General features: G+C 45.3%; 1 protein-coding gene across 6 annotated transcripts in view; it reads left to right on the forward strand.

The window, feature by feature from the left end:
* The window catches only part of KCNK2 (potassium two pore domain channel subfamily K member 2), a 186,641-nt gene that overhangs the window by 124,292 nt on the left and 44,261 nt on the right, over positions 1-18,088 (forward strand). For all 6 annotated transcript variants that reach the window (XM_084773396.1, XM_084773395.1, XM_084773397.1 and 3 more), the window contains 2 exons: positions 10,115-10,275; positions 13,558-13,744. In XM_084773396.1, coding sequence (XP_084629522.1) covers positions 10,115-10,275; positions 13,558-13,744 — 348 coding nt within the window. The remainder of the gene's footprint in view (positions 1-10,114; positions 10,276-13,557; positions 13,745-18,088) is intronic.

The raw sequence follows: 18,088 nt of genomic DNA on the forward strand, positions 1-18,088 counted from the left end.
TTCTCTCCCCCATCACACACACCATCCACATGTGTGTTCTTCCCCCATCACACACACCATCCATATGGATGTTCTTCCCCCATCACACACACCATCCACATGCATGTTCTCTCCCCTGTCACACACACCATCCACATGTGTGTTCTTCCCCCTGTCACACACACCATCCACATGTGTGTTCTTCCCCCATCACACACACACCATCCACATGTGTGTTCTCTCCCGTCACATATACCATTCATATGCATGTTCTTCCCCCATCACACACACCATCCACACGTGTGTTCTTCCCCGTCACACACACCATCCACATGTGTGTTCCCCTCCACCACACACACTGTTACTATTTTGTTTTAAATCCACCCACTCTAATTCATGTTGGTCAACAGCTCCAGGCTGTGAGGCCTGCCTTGTAGTGTGGTTGATGCAACAGGTGTCATAGGAAAAGAACTTACACTCTCCGAGGAGCAACCTAGTGCCAGTAGTTCCTAAGCTGTGGTGGAACTTTGTGCATACCCCTCCCCCTTTGTCCTGGGATCTTGTCTAGCTTGAACTTGTGCAGGTCTTGTGCATGCTACACAATCACTGAGAGTTCATGTGTGCGTCTGCCCTTTTGTCTCCAGAAAAACACTGTTTCATTGAAGTCATTTACCACATCTAGCTCTTGCCATTTTTCTGCCTCCTGTGGATCACTGAGACTTGAAGGAGGATGTGATCTCCATGTCCCATTTAGGGCTGAGAACCCTGATGTCACCCATTCATTGTCTGCTGACCATGTGTGGGTCTCTGGCGAGAACTGAATGATGCACTGACCTAGGGGGTTAGCAGTATCTCATGCTTTACTCGCTTAACAGAATAACAGCTGCAGCTTTCTCACTATGGCCCATAACCTACCTAGTAAAGGGCTCTTGGCCTTATTGAGAGTTTTAGGTATGGGCTCTATCCTCTGGACCTGACATTAAAACCAGGCAAACAATGGTTGGTTACTTCTCTAACAGTTGTGGCACTATTGCACCAGTGGGCATGTCTTGTCAAGCATGTCCTTATTGAGCCTTTTGAGGTCCATGCTTGGGTAAGATGGATGACTAATTGTCTCCTCCATGAGTGTGCAGAATATCTTCCAGCACCTTGAAAACCTCTAGGGATGAAGCTTCCAACTGAGTACCAGTTCTCTATCTCCTTGCTCAAGTATGCTATGTCTTCAGCAACAAGATTTAACCATCAAATTTAGAGGGATAACCAACAGCATTGGCAATAGCTTGCAATGGTTAGGGGGAGTCTATGGCACTCCATTGGCTAACATCTCAAGAAGTAATTACTAATTCCTAGTTCTGGATTTTTTATTTGGTAGTGAGTGGGTCTAGTTGGGGTATCCCCTGCCCCCCATTAAAGGGTAATTCCATTTAAGCTCCCTTTTTTCCAAGACAGGGTTTCTCTGTGTAGCCTTGATGCCCTGGACTCACTTTGTAGACCAGGCTGGCCTCGAACTTAAGCCTTTTATTTCTGTTTATACTTTAGGAGGCTTCTACAGCAGTAGGTTTCAATAGGGCTCTCTCAAAAGACTGCTAGCACTAGCTTTCCCTCCACATAGTCTCCTCTTCCCTGCCCTCTACCCACCCTGCTTAATCCTTCCTGTTTTATTTTGCCTCTCTCCATTTCTAACAGTATGTTCTATTTCTCCTTTCTTGAAGCACAGGAGCACCCACTTTCACTTCTTTTCCTTTTGCTCTTCTCTCCTTTGTGCTGCTAATGTCTTGACTTAGTTCTGTTGTGATAATAAAATGCCCTAAAAATGGCTCCTAAAGAAGAAAGGTTTATTCTGGTCCACAGTTCAAGGTACAATACGTCATCATGGTGACAGAGTCCAGGAAGTGGGCCTGGAAACATCTGGTAATGTCACATTCACAGTCAGAAGCCAAGGGGATGAATTGCTATCACTCGTGTCCCATTTTCCATTTTATACATCCCAGGGTCGCCTGTTCAGGGAATGGTTCCACCCACAACTAAGACAGAACTTCTCACATCAAGTAACATAAAACAATGCCCCACAGGCATGCCCAGAGCCCCGTCTCCCAGGTGATCCTAGATTCTGTTAGGTTGGCAGTTAACACGAGCCGTCATAGGTCTGTGTTGTCTTCCTAAAGTACGATGGGATTGTGCATTTTTGTGTTAGCCCATCACCTGATTTTCAGTTATGTCCCAGTTGAGCCGATGAGCCTCATGTCAGGGTTTGAATCTGTGACTGTTATCTCCCTCTTTCTCATTCCCTTCTCCTTCTATTCCTCCATCACTCTACCCCTTCTCTGTGGTAATTGAGTCTGTACTTTTATTAAGCGAGGAAATCAGACAACAGAAGAAGGGCTGTTGCTGCATATAGTTATGATTACAGCCCTGCAGTGCTGGGAGGGGCCAAGCATTTGGAACTGCTCAGCCAAATTGTCATACATGGGCCTGGTACCAGATAATCCAGGTAGGGTGGACTGACTGCAGGATGGAGAAGCCACAACAGTTTTGATACACACTAACGTGCCTGACGGGTAGCTTGGTTTCCATCCCACTCTCTGCATCAGATGATGCCCAAGCCCTTGAATTCTACTGTGTCTTATTCAGTGCTGGGATGGTATCCTGGTTTCATTTCGCTTGCTGTGATATAAGACCCTTCCTAAAGCAATTTTGGGGAGGAAAAGTTTATCTTAGAATTTCAGGTTATAGTTCATTATTGGAGGGACTTGAAACACATAGGTTGAGAGTAGAGCAGAGAGATGTAGGTGTCTGCATGCCTACTTCTCAGCTCGCCTTCTCTACACTCATACAGTCCAGGTGCTAAGCCCAAGGAATGGTGCTGTCCACAGTGCGTTGGGTTTTCCCACCCCATTTAACCGAATGAAGACAATTCCCCATAGAGATATCCACATGCCAACCTGATCTTTAAAAAATGGGGGGGGGGCACCCACATTAAGCCTCTCTTCTCAGGTAATTCAAGATTGTATCAGGTTGACAGATATAACTAGTACCTGCCAGAGAAGGGGAAAAAAGACCCAAGTTACAATGTTTGCTAATTTCCATAATGAAAATATTCCCAGCAGAGATGGTTTCAGGCTATTAAGGTGAACCTGGCAGACTTAGAAAATTCCTAATAATTTAACAATTCTCAGTCACCCCAAACCAGCAGTGTGCACCACAGAACCCCTGCTCCCCACTTTTCCAAGGTCCTGTGCCACCACCTTCAAGAGCTCAACTCTTTGCAAACTCCTCAGTCCCTGATCATTTGAAGCTGGATCAGCTGTGTTCCCTGTCAGTTTTGTTAGGCAAGTCGAGGCCATATCGAGAACCTTGATTTCCCCAAGGGGGCACTGAGTTTGAACTCATTTTAGGGGTTCAAGCAAAGCTAACTACGCCTTCTATGGTTATCTCATCTTGTAAGGCAGCCCTAGTCCACCCTGAGGTGATGCCAGCACTGCTGACTGATGCAGGGAGCTCTGAAACCCAAACAATTGCAGATGTTGGTATTTTAAAAGTTTCATCTACTCTTCTTATGTAGTTAATCGAGAAGCTGATACATTACCATTTAACTGGGTCCATAATCAGTGGTGCTAAGGCCTTGTGTGGCATCTGTGGAGGGAAGACTTTAAAGTAACATCTGTCATCCACTGCACTCTGCCACCCATGGAAATGTTTGGCGGCCTCCAGCTTGGCTCTGTGTGTCAGGAAAGCTGTTTCATTTTTGTTTTTGTTTTTGTTTTTAAACTTATTTCACAGCTGAGAGCAGTTCACTGTGAGGGGCTCCTTCTTCCAGAGTAGAGTAAGCCTCAGCATCACAGCAGGTGGGGGAGATTTAGAAGGTGAAACCAATTGAGTGCATGGTAGTGTCTGTGTGTGTGTATGTTTCTGTGTGTAAGTCTGTGTGTATTTATCGTGCTTTTTCTTTTTTTCAAAAAATAATTATGTTCCTTGTTTGTTTGCTTGTTTGCTTTCTAAAGAGAGAGAGAGAGAGAGAGAAGGCCTGGGGTTGGATGGTGGAGATGTGGGGAAGATCTGGGAGGAGATGAGGAAGGCAGGGGGACTACAATCACAATATACTGTGTGAAAACTATTATCAATTAAAAAAATCATTAAATCTATAATTGGAAAAAAAAGTGGAGCCGTCGGAGGGTTGTTTAAACATCCCCTGGCTCACTGGCCTTGCAGGTGGCCTAGTTTTTCAGGTTACTTTAAATACAGGCTCCCTGAGCCCTTCTGGGAGATGTGAGTTCAATGCTAGGGTTTTGTGGTATCAGTACCTACAACCCTTCGGGGTTTTCCTAGTGCTGCAGCCAGGCTGCTTCTTCCTCCTCACTCTGGGATTCCAGCTGCGACCCTAGTTCCCAACCCCTTCCTCTCTGCACAGAGCAGATGCCGACTTCGGGGTTCTGTAACGCTCACAGAGGCTTCCGGGTTCCATAACGCTCATAGAGGCTTCTAGGTTCCATACCGCTCACAGAGGCTTCCGGGTTCCATGCCGCTCATGGAGGCTTCCGGGTTCTATACTGCTTATGGAGGCTTCCGGGTTCTATACCGCTCACAGAAGCTTCTGGGTTCCATACTGCTTATGGAGGCTTCCGGGTTCTATACCGCTCACAGAGGCTTCCGGGTTCCATACTGCTCATGGAGGCTTCCGGGTTCTATACCACTCACGGAGGCTTCCGGGCTCCATACTGCTCACAGAGGCTTCCGGGTTCCATACTGCTCATGGAGGCTTCTGGGTTCCATACTGCTCACGGAGGCTTCCGGACTCCATACTGCTCACGGAGGCTTCCGGGTTCCATACCACTCACGGAGGCTTCCGGGCTCCATACCGTTCACGGAGGCTTCCGGGTCCCATACTGCTCACGGAGGCTTCCGGGTCCCATACTGCTCACGGAGGCTTCCGGGTTCCATACTGCTCACGGAGGCTTCCGGGCTCCATACAACTCGATGAGGCTTCTGAAGCTGCAGCTCACTGAGAGGGCCCTGCATGGAAAAGAGCTTCGCACGCTGCTGCTCTCATTTCTTCATCCTCCCATGAGATCACCTCAAAACACAAAGAAAATGGTTGTGGATGCATTATACAAAATTAAAAAACACAATTAGTGCATATATTTTAAATAGAGTATCTTTATATATGTATGTAGGCATAATATGTTTGGGGTATTTTAAGTAATTATTAGTGATTAGTAAATCTGTTGGTTTGTTTCCACTTTTTTTCCAACACGGTTTGTTTTTGTTTGTTCCTGGTATCGCAAATAGTAGGTACAAATATGAGAAGCAGCATATGATATATGCATATAATCTCCCAGCCTCTCCAGGCAGAAAGGGAAAGAACAGAGGACGTTTCCATGGGGAAGCCTCGTCGATGGGTGGACTTCACCAAGTACTCAAACCATCATTAATGGGATAAACTGATGTCATGGGACTTCTGGGGTGACATACTGAGAAAGGTCTGATGTTCCTATCAACATGACTAGAATATTCTGCTGAGGAAGTACTGGGCAGGTCAGGACTGGGGGATATCTTAGAAAATAACCAGCCCCTGTCCTTCAAGGACAGAAGACTCAGAGGTGGAAGGGCGAGAAGGTAGGAGAAAATTGAGGAGAACGACAAGACCTGTCAATCAAGTGCTGCGTGTGCTCTTGACTTGACCCTAGCAGAGGGGGAAGTGTGTTAAGGAACGTTAACAAGCCAGCTGCCCAAACCTGAGTGTGGACTGGAAGTCCAGCGATGGTGCCTGTCTGTGTCAGCTCACCCAAGCTTCACACCTGGGCTGTAGTTATTGTGTCTTTTCGACGAAAGGGAGGAACTAGGAAGAGTATGGGGACAAACAGGTCGTGGGTGCAGCTCGGTTGCTAGCATGCTTACTTAGCATCCATGAAGCCCTGAGTTTGACACGCTTGGTGCCAACACAGAGAGATCCGATCAAGGCCACCCTAGGCTATCTAGTTAGTTTGAGCTCAGCTTGGGATACATGAGACCTCATCTCAGACGACCAATAGGGAAAGTGGGAAATGGCTTACAGTGATGGGGAAGGATTCAAGGAATTTTTTTATGACATTCCTGGGATTTTCCCATGGCTAATATTACTTAAAAATCAAGGGTAGAAGGAGAAGAAAAAGGGAAGAAGGAAGGGTGAGGGATGGGAAGGGAGGAAAGATGAAGGGACAGAAGAGAAGCACAGGGGGAAAGAAGGGAATTAAAACAGGCTACAGAGCCTTCTATTGCTGGCTTCTCCTGCCACTGTGCTGTTGAATTACCCTTTGTGATGCCTCTTATGACAGATTCTTGCTGGATCCCTGGCACTGCTTGGCAGTTATCTCATTTAGCCCCTTGGGATGCTTTGGTGATGTTCGTTCCTCTCTTCCTTTGAGACTGGCTTTTCCCATAGCCCTGGTCTATCCTGTCATAGTAGACTCTGATTGTCCTCGTCTACATCTTAATTGTTGGTGTTCTGTGAACTTATGTCATTGATGCTAGTCCTTGGAGTCTGTAACTTTTTTTTTGCAGATTATTTGATCTGCTTCGGGCTCTGTACCTGTTCCAGGTTCTGCTCTAGCTCCAGAGTTTGAGGCTTATGAATGCAACATGTAGTGGTTGTCTCCTTTGGCTATTACACTAGAGAAAAACAAAAAAGATCAACCTGATCCAAAGCTTCATCATTGTCACCATCAATGACATTCTCATTGTCAGCTTTGTGTTACTGTAACAAAGCATCTGAGAGAGCTAACTTTAAAGAGAAATGTCTTATTGTGGCTGTGGTGCTGGAGGCCACAGTCCGAGGTTGGGTAGATTTGTTATTTTGCGCCTGTGGTGTGAGTGAAGGAAGCCAGTGGGAAGGGAACAGAGCAGGGCAATCCTGTCGCACTATGGTCCAGGAGTCAGGAAGGAAGGGACTGGTGGCTCAGTATCCTCCAATGGCAATCTCCCAATGATGTAAATAACCCCACTAGACTCCACTGTGAGACAATGCAGAACCCTGGAGATGTGCCTCGAGGCATGCTCCATGAGATTGTTTTGAGTACATTAATTGAAGTGGGAAAGCCCACACTACGATAGGTTCATCCCTGGCTGGGATCTGTGACTGGATAATTGGAGAAAGGCAGCTGAGTGTACATTGCTCTCTACTTCTTGATTGAGGAAGTGATGTCACCAGCTACCTCCAGCTCCGGCTGCCTTGATCTCTGTTGTGAGGGCTACCCTTCAACTGTGAGCTGAAACAAACTCTCCCATCAGTTGTTTTTGCCTGGATACTTTATCAGAGAAACATGAGGACAAATTAAGACTCCTCCCTACCTTGTGAAGTTTTCACCAATCCCTAATAGTACACTGTTGATGACCAACCAAGTTGTCAGCATGTAGGCCTTTAATGGACACCTACACCTAGCCCCACATCCAGTCACTTCTCAGTTTGTTTCTCTCCAAGATCACCAGTTACCCATGCATAACCTGAGCCTAAAGTTTTCTTTTTTCCTCCTTGTGAACATCTTTGGTTTGGGGGCTAAAATGACACTGACAGTAACAGAAGGGATCCAGTCACTGCAGACAGTTAAAAGCCTTGCAGAATCTCTCTCAGCGCAAACCTCTTAATAGTAAAAGCTCATTTGCAACAACGTGGCCTTTGTTTACTCTCCTTTCTTTGTCTACTAGAAACACACATATTCTTTAGCACTCAGCCATTTTTTTTGCTCAAAGATGATGTGGTTTTTTTTTTCTCTAGTATTTCCCCTGGTATCTCTATCTTTGGTTCTTCAATTTTGTCATGAGTCCCTCTCTTTCTGAAACCTAAGTAACTTCTACTCAGTTTCTGGTCATCAGTTTGGGGGCACTTGTGTTTCCTTTCTCTTTTCCTCCTAAGTCCATGTACACCAAGCGCATTCTCTGGACCCTGTGGCCCCTCCACACCTGTGCTCATCAGTGCGGTGCCCCTGCCCCTCCCTGGGCTGTTGACCCTGACTGAGCAGACTAGCTTGCTTTGTGCTGCACTCTCAGGGCTCACCAGTGAGTCTGGCAAACAGCAGATGCTCCATGCCGTTTCCCAAGGAGCATGAGTTAGAGAGCCTTGTCCTCACATCAGCTGCAGGTTTGCCTCACGAATCAGGACTCTTCCAAGACCATCATTCCGACATGCTGAGCACAGCCTGTGATTGGCTCAGCCCCACCTCTTGTGACCAGCGACTCATCCCTCTGCAGCTACGTTTGTGTGACTCCAGCCTGCTACTTGGTGCTTTGCCTTGAAGCACCCGAGGAGGTCCTGGTCATTTCTGTGTTGTGATTGCAGCTGGAGCTCCTAGCATCCATCTCTGTATAGCCAGCCGCCTTCCCTTCATCATAAGCACACCAGTCCTCCTAACCATTACATGTGAAAAGTTGCCTTAGGCTGTGCATTGTGAGAATGGCACCCATGGGTGGTCAGAGCACTCCAGAACATGGGGAAGTCCATTGTGGGATGGTAATGCCATTTGCTTGATTATTATTTTATGTAGCACTAGACAAGATACCTTGATTTCTGATCTCTGCTTGCATCAGTACCGTAGCTAACAACTAGCAGTAAGCTGTACTAGTTTGCGTTAGCTAAGGAATACCGAGCAACAGAATGTCATGGACTTTCCTAAGCACCTGCATGTGGTACCTACACCTTGAGGACGTGTGTAACAACAAGCCCCCTTATCAGCTGAGGAAGCAATCTGCAAGAGGTCCCGTGATTGATGGGTGCTCCTATATATTGACAAACTTGACTGAGTTCTTCACTTCCTATGGTGCTCAGTGCTGCATCCCAACAGGAACCAGTTTGCAGCTGCCTTGCTGCCGCTCAATCCCCACACCTGCTGTGGGGGTCCAGGACTCCTCAGAAAGCCTGTGCTCACAGCTCTCTAATGAAGCAAAGGTGGGAGAGGCTTCTGCCCATGTTCTCATTAATGGATCCACAAAATTACCAAAAAAAAATTTACAGATTACCAAGAAGTAGCCACAATCTTTGACTATGATCATGAAACAGCAACAGACCTAGTCCCAACATACCATCCATATACATTTTTGAGTAAGGGAAACTTTGAGCAAAAACTCAATTTATCGTGGAGGAGGCAGAAAGGATTGCCTATCACAGATGTTCTCTTAGTTGGGGGTTTCCATTGCTGCGATGAAACACCACAACCAAAAAACAAGCTGAGGAGCAAAGGGCTTCCTCGGTTTGTGCTTCCAGATCATAGTCCACCACTGGAGGAAGTCAGGACAGGAGCTCAAGCAGGGCAGGAACCTGGAGGCAGGGGCTGATGCAGAGGCCATGGAGAGTGCTGCTTACTGGCTTGTTCCATGTGGTTTGCTTGGCCTGATCTCTTAGAAAACATCAAGGGATGGCACCACCCACAGTGGGCTGGGATGTCCCCATTGATCACTAGTTAAGAAAATGCCCTACAGCTGGATCTCACAGAGGCATTTTCTCAACTGAGATTCTTTCCTTCCTGAAGACTCCAGCTTGTGTCAAGTTGACACATAAAACCAGCCAGTACAAATGTGTTCCCTCTGCTTCTGAGCTGTGGGTAATTCATCCTAAACAGGTATAGGCAATATGTGAGGGGTTAAGAAGCCAATGGTGTGGAACTGCCTGGACTGTGACCAGTAAATAGCTTTGAACCTTAAAAATCTTCAGAACTTCAAATTCTAGCATCTATATTTTTGGAATGTAATTGGGTAAAAAGACATAAATTGTGGCACAGCTTTACTCTTTAGATAATTTGAGTATATTTGCATATTCTTAATGTATCTTCCTGAACACATTATAAATGGTAATGAAAGTTTTGTAAGTCAATAGCAATTACCAGTCCCTGGGAGACAGACGTAGATTGCTGAAAATATTGACTCAGTTGGATGCATTAATACATCATTTTTCATCATCTGATCAAAGTTTCATCTAAATAGTAGCTGCATGTTGTATTTTATTGGAATAATTGCTGCTTAAAATAGCACTATTTTTACGGCTCTAATTCCCCAGTTGAAATGAACAGTCTGTGTCTTGCAATAGCTGGTATCTCTGGTTGAACTCAGAATGGAGCATTTCAAACTAAGACTCATTTGTGAACAACTGCATTTTTCCATTTTTATTTTTCAGGATTTGGAAACATCTCCCCACGAACTGAGGGTGGAAAGATATTCTGTATCATCTATGCCTTGCTGGGAATTCCTCTTTTTGGCTTTCTGTTGGCTGGAGTTGGCGATCAGCTTGGAACCATATTTGGAAAAGGAATTGCCAAAGTGGAAGATACATTTATTGTGAGTACCACAAACTTCTTACTCCATCTATTTACTGGTTTTTGTTTAATATATTACCTATTCTAGCCCCTTAGATGAGGTAGAAATTTAGTTGTCGTTTACATAACAATTTCTATGCCTCACAGCATGCCACTTACTGCAGTTGACTTATTTGCATATCTGACTGAAAGAAACTAAAAATTATGTACAAGAAAACATAATTATAACCTTCCTGGGTTCCACTGGAAATAGTATGGTATCTTGATTATATTCCCTCTCTCTCTCTGTCTCTCTCTGTCTCTCTCTCTCTGTCTCTCTCTGTCTCTCTCTCTCTGTCTCTCTCTCTGTCTGTCTCTCTGTCTGTGTCTCTGTGTGTGTGTGTGTTGTGTAGAAGTCAGAGGGTAATCTTGGGTGTTGTTCCTCAAGTACCATTCAATTTCTTTTTTGATACAAGGTCTCTAAAGGATCCAGAGTTCCCTCTGGCTGATTGTCTAGTGAGCATCTCAGGACATGTTTGCCTCTGCCTCCCCACGTGCCACCACTGGCTTTGGTGTGTGGCTTCTGTGGATTGGATGAGAGTCCATTCCGTCTTGATTCCATTGGGTTGCTTTCTTATGTGGTCCATTAGGGCAGGTTGTCATAATAAATAGCAAACAGAAAACACTGCCATGGTAGAACCCAAACAGAACTTGTCTACAAAATGTATCAGTTCCAAAAGAAACCAAGATGGCAAACACAAGGTATTTAGGATCATGTTATAGTTTGGAGGTGTGGGGGTAAAATTATGGTGCCAGTATAGAAGCCCTGGGGTGGTGGTGGTGGTAGACATGCCTTCAACCCCAGCACTAAGGGAGGCAGAGGCAAGGTTTGAGGCCAGCCTAGTTTACAGAGCAGGACAGGCAGGGCTATGCAAACAAACCCCTCCCCCACAAATGATGCTGTCATTGAATGAATTTTAAGTGAAAAATAAAATTCTGTGATTGTAAATTTGTACTTGTAAAGGAAATCATGTAGGGATAAAATGTTTGCCTTTGCACATAGGGTTAAGAATCTTCTCTCACCGGCACTGCAAAGCATTGCATTTATCACCAGTCATCTATTTCCATTTCATATAAGCTACAACAAAACATGTATTCATGGCTCCACCAGCGAAATAAAACCCTTGAGTCACCATTTCAATTTTAGCATTAGCTATTTTTCCTACAAAAGATCAAAGCCAGCTCTTGAACACTTTTACTACTGGAGTGGCTGAGACACAGTTATTCCAAAATAGGACTTTTTGTTTCCTTCCACATGTTAGACTAGTTATTTATACTCATCAGGAAGGCAGATTCATTGCATGGACTTGGTAATGATAAATTGTTCATTCTTATGTTCAGCCAACTTTTGACTGCCTGTTCCATCCTACAGTGTTGTCACACCATGTACCTACCAGTCATTTACAAACCTTCACGCCTCCATGGTGGCACCATTCTCTTTGCTATGATGCTTGATGCCAAGCACTTTAGAACAACTTTCAAGATACGGCTTTACTCAAGTCTCTCACAGGAGAGGAAGATGGTGGATGAGAGAGCTCCCTGTGGTTGCATCCATTCCATGATTTTATACATGTTTACCTAGAAAGATCCTCCTCTATCATTAAATAGATTTTTAAAATTAAATTACATTTGTTTATTTGTATGTGCATATGCCATGTTGCTCATGTGGAGGTCAGAGCACAATTTGCAGGAGTTGGCTCTCTTTCCGTTGTGTGAGTCCTGTTTGAACTTATGTCTTCAGGCTTGGCAGCAAGCTCCTTTGTCTTCTAAGCCATCTCTTCATCCCCATGCAGTGGTTTTCACTATAACCTACAGCTGTTGCAGTGCATAAGCGAATCAATAAATAAAAACACATGGCAACTATGCCAGTGGGGCCTCAGGTGACACACACCTGCAATCCCAGCTCTCTGGAGGGTGAGCTGTGAGCTCCAGGCCAGGTGGGATTTCATCACAGGGACAGCTTGCTCTGAACACTAACAGGAAGTATGTAACAGCATCCTCTGGGGCTTTGTGTTTGATTGTTAGCATTTTGCTCCCTGAGATCTGGTTGCCTCTCCCAATGAGCAAGTTCTCACATACGCCTGTCCTTGTGTAAACATTGTTCTACCTGATTTAAAGTTAATTGGTAAATCAAAAAGGCCTACGCCTGGGCAGGGCAGAAGTGAGGGGTGGGCTAAGGTTCTTGGGATTTGGGAAGAGAAGAATCTTGGGGCGGAGAAGAGAGAGAACAGAATCCTCATGGGATAGGGAAAGAACCACATAGGCTGGGGGAGGAGCTCTAAAGTTCTGCATGGAGAGAAGGGGCCCGGATGAACAGCATAAACAAGAGTTTGGGCATTATGACTGGGAAATAGCCCGGATTAAAATGACTAAAGCAGATGACATAGGACAGGGGCTGGCAGATGATAGTTGGTAGTTTAGGGGGTTAATATCTGTACAGCCCCAGGTAAAATAAGGCTTATTCTAAAATACAACAGGTGTTCGTGTCTTTCATTGATTATGATAGCGGGTTAGATAATACTGCCATGATAATTATAGGCTAATTTAATAACATTATTAGCCATATTTTTTTTATATTTTCAATAACAAAAGTGACTAATCTCAAATAGGAGCTGGAGACAATCACGATTCCATATCATGTATTATAGGGATTCCTTACTGAAGAACCAGTTTAAAACAACAACAGCAACAGCAAGCAAAGCTAAGCAGGTGCCGCGGTGACAGGTGTGGCCAGGGCTGTGAAGTTGTACTCCGGCCTGTAGCCCCACAGGTACCTGGCTCACCTTGGACTCAAGTGCAGGCTTCACTGTATCATATCCTACGCGCTGAGGGGATGCCATTGTCCACCTTTCACAGCTGTGAATGTGTAGTGCTTGCCAAGGGTTCTCGGTTGTCCCATGCTTCTCAGTGTGCCTGGCTGACGGTCACCTGTGCACCCACAGCAGAGACAAATTGCATTAAATGGTTCAGGTGGGTAAACAGTGATGCCTCTCTGAAGCACACTCTCCAAGCAAATGAGCAAAGGTACTATAATTCTGGAAAAGTGTGTTACGGGTAGCAAAGCTATGCACATGTAAAGTAGCGTTGTTTGTTGACATTGGTTTTTCTGAATTATTTGTATTATACTCAACCCTAATGAGTAAAGACAGCTGAAAATAAAGGGCAGAAGGGCAGGAAGCCATGTGCTCACATGACAGCACTGTGTAGCTTGGTCCCACGGGCACGTCAATAGCTCCCCACTACCCCCACACCTCTGTCTTTGCAGAAATGGAATGTGAGTCAGACCAAGATACGCATCATCTCCACCATCATCTTTATCCTGTTTGGCTGTGTCCTCTTTGTGGCCCTCCCTGCTGTCATATTCAAGCACATAGAAGGCTGGAGCGCCCTGGACGCCATCTATTTCGTGGTTATCACTCTGACAACCATTGGATTTGGTGACTACGTGGCAGGTAAGATTTGTCTGGGCTGCAGCTGCGCTCCTAGCCCAAGTCTATTAGTTAAGGCTCACTTGGGTGTATGAGATGACTGGGCTGCCGTGTGGAGGTCTCACAGTGAGGTGACTTTAAACAGAGGGGTAGAATTCCTTGTCTCTTGCTAGGCATTGTGGGAAGCTGTCTGGATCCAGTGATCCTTGCTTCTCAGCAGATGCATTCCCACCTAGGTCTTGACAGTAAGTGGCAGCCCCTTGCATGTATTTCTAGGTCCAACCTGTTGTCTTCCTCTTAGGACTGTCATTGAGTTAAGGATCCCCCTATGAGCTCATCTGTGGTATGTAGGGGTGGCAGGTGGGGCCTCAACATGTTTTCGTGGAGGACACGAACCAGCCCCTAACAGTGACAGTCATAAATAGAGAGGATTACCCTGAGCCCATTTATGCTTTATTTTGTGCAGTAAGTGTGAGTGGCCTGTTTACAGATGTTTGCATTCCTGGGTTAATTCTGTAAACTGAGTACCTACCTCTTATTTTTTGGCATAAGAGCTAGTTCAAGTCCTCTTCGTCCCTTTTTCTTTCTTTTGCCCTAGTTTGTAAAACTTTGCCAGTCTTAGGTACTGATTTTATCCTTGGCCACTGAAGATCATCTTTTGCCCATGACACTGAAGGTTTAATTCTCAGTAGAGGGCAGTAGCTCTGATCCCAGCTAAAGCAGGTCACGTGGTGTCTCTGTGGTGCACATGACTTGATTTGTCCTTTTCTATGTACAGTGACTGATGTTTGTCTCATTGCTGTTTATCAATTCAGATCTCACTCTCCCTGGTGGTATTGATCCCGCTCCACTCTTTCTGTGTATGTGTGTGTGTGTGTGTGTGTGTGTGTGTGTGTGTGTGTGTACGCGCATGTGTGTGTGCGTGCATACATATGTATGGATGCAGGTATGTGTGCACCTGTGCAGGCCAGATCTTCCTCAGTTGCTGTATTGCTTGAGACAGAACCATCCACAGAACCTGGCTAGAACAGCAAGGCCCTGGGTGCTCCTGTGTCTGCTTTGCCAGCTCTGAGGTTACAGGGTGATGCTGGCTACGGAGTCATGCTGGCTACGGAGTCATGCTGGCTACGGAGTCCTGCTGGCATGCTTAGCCTTGTTGCATGGATGCTGGGAATCTACCTCATACCTACATGCTCTCACTAATTGACCTTCCAGCACCAGTCTTAAATATTGCTAGTAAAAATAAATGTGTGGGTGACTCTTCATGGATCATGTTAATGAGTTACCCCAAGTTCAAACCATTAATTAATTAACTCCATCTTGAAGTAACAGCTAATACAATAGGCATACTATATTGCTATCCAGATAGCAACATGTTATTAAATTCTCAGAGTAAGCTCATCAGACTGATTTAAAAATTTTAAATTCTTATAGGTTTTTAATTATGATCAGTGTGTGTGTGTGTGTGTGTGTGTGTGTGTGTGTGTGTGTGTGTGTAAACACAATCTATGGAGGGCAGAACACAACTTGTGGAACTTAGCTCTCCATGGGCTCTGGGATTAAATGCAGGCCTCCAGACTTGTGTGACAGGTACCTTTACCCACCGAGCCATTTTCCCAGTCTGACCTCAGCATCTTATTTAAATACTTTCAGAGAAAAGACTCTATTACTCTGTTCAGAAAAAAATGTCAAAAATGGCTGGAGTTCATTGGCTTGTGCTGGCGTTAAGGTTGAAGGTATCAAAGCGTCATGATGAGGAATGTGCTATGTCCTTGAATAAGTGGTTCTCAAGAGTAAGGCTCTCCCTTTGCTCAGAATCACCATGCACAGGTCTCTGAGGCAGGCGAAGGAACTGGGAGGGAGGGTGCAGTGGTGTAATGGGCATCTTTTAGTTTGACAATTACCCAAATGAGGTAAGGGCCTCCAGACATTGTAGCTCCGTGTAAGCAGGCAGACTTCTATCTTAAATGCCCATTTGCCTACTTACCCTTGAAGTTGTGTATAGTCAGTGTAAACAGAACCGAGAAGTGTGTTTTTATGGGGGATGTGAGATAGCATGATACATATATGTATGTGGTTTACTAGCCTTACGTGGCTACATAAATACAATCCTAAAGTCTTAGGAAGCCAGCCTTAGGTGATATATTCAGGCCAACAGTGAGACATGCCGTGGATATCTTAAACAACCCACAGCCAGTGTCAGTTTGACTTGTGGCATTCATGGTCTGAAACTCTTTCAAAATACAAAGCTTATTAAGTGAAGAAAAATGTGGGTGCAATCTTAAAATAATAGTTTCTGTGACTGCTACCCACATTGTCTTAGAGGGGGTAAGGCCCCAAATATTTTATTTTATGGTTTTAGAAAACACATTTTAAAAATCCTGTTTTAAATTCACCTGGAGAAGTCAACACTCTTAAACTGAAGAGATCCTGTGAGTCGGTCTGTGGCTGTTGTCTCCTGGCTGAGGAAGGGTACTCAGTGGGAGCATCCTACAGGTCCCAATGGGACCTCTGAGTCATGGCCATGTCATAGAAGGATAAGGTGACAAGAATGAATCTTCTGGAGCTGTACAGATGGCTCAGTGGTTGAGTCCTTAATACTCTCCTAGAGAGCCCGAGTTGTCTTACCAGCACTCACATGGTGGCTCCCCACTGCCGTGACTCCAGCCTCAGGGGGTCTGGTGTCCCCTTCTGTCCTCTGTGGGCACCTGGACACAGGTGCAAACAAGCTCACACAGACGTAAGTAAAACAGATATTTTAAAGAGATTGGCACTTTGTGCAGTCAATAATGGGGAAAACAGATTTTCTTGTCATTAGCATTTTGTTATATTGAACCCCACTCACCAAGGGCATTTCTTTCATCCTATTTTTACTTTGTAAGGGATTTTTTTTTAAAGATAGAAATCTACTTTGCTAAGTACTTGCTAATTACTGGGAGCTAGAGAGATGGCTCAGTGGTTAAGTGCCTACATGGCGGTGCACAACTGTCTGCCGCTCCAATTCTGCCAGATTATCACCCTCTTCTGGCCTCTTTGGGCACTGCATTCATGTGGTGCACAGACCTGCAAACACTTATACACATGAAATAAATAAATAAATAAATAAATAAATAAATAAATGCCCTTTCCCAAAAAATGACAAATGCTGAGGGGGAAAAGAAAAATCGGTGAGGTCTGATGATTCTTCTGCCTCCTAGGTTTATGTCTGCCTTTGTGAGGTCACAGATCTGTGTTCCTAGGGCTGCGAGCTTTATGTGTCAGGTCCTCACCCCCAGGAAGCAGTATAGATAGATGTGGAGAAGGCAAGGCAGGCAACACATGTTCTTTGTAAGAATCTTCAGTAAACAGAAACTGGGTTTATCTTTCAACCTTCTTGTGAAGGGATTGCCACGTGTAAACGAGCAGAGAACACCAGCAGCCATTGCTCCTGGGGGCCCTATGACCACAGCCAGCTGCTGAGCCAGGGTGGGGCTCCTTCTGGGAGACACTGGGTACCTGCTCTGTAGAACTTTCCCTCTGGCTGTCCTGAGCGATAACACAAGAGGCAGCACCCAACCCTAAGCCTTGAGATATTCTCAACTGATCTTAGTTTTATATTTCTGCTTCTGCTGGTCCCGGGCATGCGGCAGAGGCTGGCTAGTTACCTTGGTGATGGCCATCTGATCCTTTTATCCTGTCCTCTCGCCCTGGCTCAGTGTCCTGGGGCTGAGAAGCGGAGGCGGGGCTGGGGTTTGGCTTCGCATTATACCAATATTTAGAGGTGTATGTGCAGTGACTCTCTGCCCAGAGGAAAAAGCGAGAAGGAGAGGACCTAGCCAGTGCAGTTTACACGGTTTAGACTACTGCTTGTAGTCAGAGCCAGGGCTGGGGGCGGGGGGAGTTAAAATGAGTGGCACAGTCACATCTGGGAACTAGTGTTGACATCCTCTCGTTCCTGTCCTTTGCTTTTTCATTTCTTTAAATACCTAGAAGGACTTGTTTAGTCGCACTCATCTGATAGCCTGAGGACTGCACCAGCCTTTCTTAAAATCTAGTCCTGATCACATGGGGACGTATAAAAAAAAAAAGTCTTCTTATTTGGCCTTGTTTCCACAACTGATCTTCGTGGTCCATGAATGCGCAAGAGAAAATAACACAGAAGCATTGAATGTTGATTCTTGACTAGAGAAAAGCCTCACTAGCAAGCTTAGCACAACTTAAAATGCCTTTTCAAAGCTGATGCCTTGTCAGTCAGAGGAAGGACATGTAACCCCCGAAATATACTTCTTAGCAAAATCCTTTTAAAATGCTTCCTTTCCCAAATTAGCCTAGATTGCCGCAGAAGAGGCAGAGATGAGGGAGAGCCCGGAGCCAATGATGTTTCGACAA

Source organism: Acomys minous (genome assembly GCF_964271855.1).
Source record: "Acomys minous genome assembly, chromosome: 1".
In the NCBI taxonomy this organism is placed as follows: Eukaryota; Metazoa; Chordata; class Mammalia; order Rodentia; family Muridae; genus Acomys; species Acomys minous.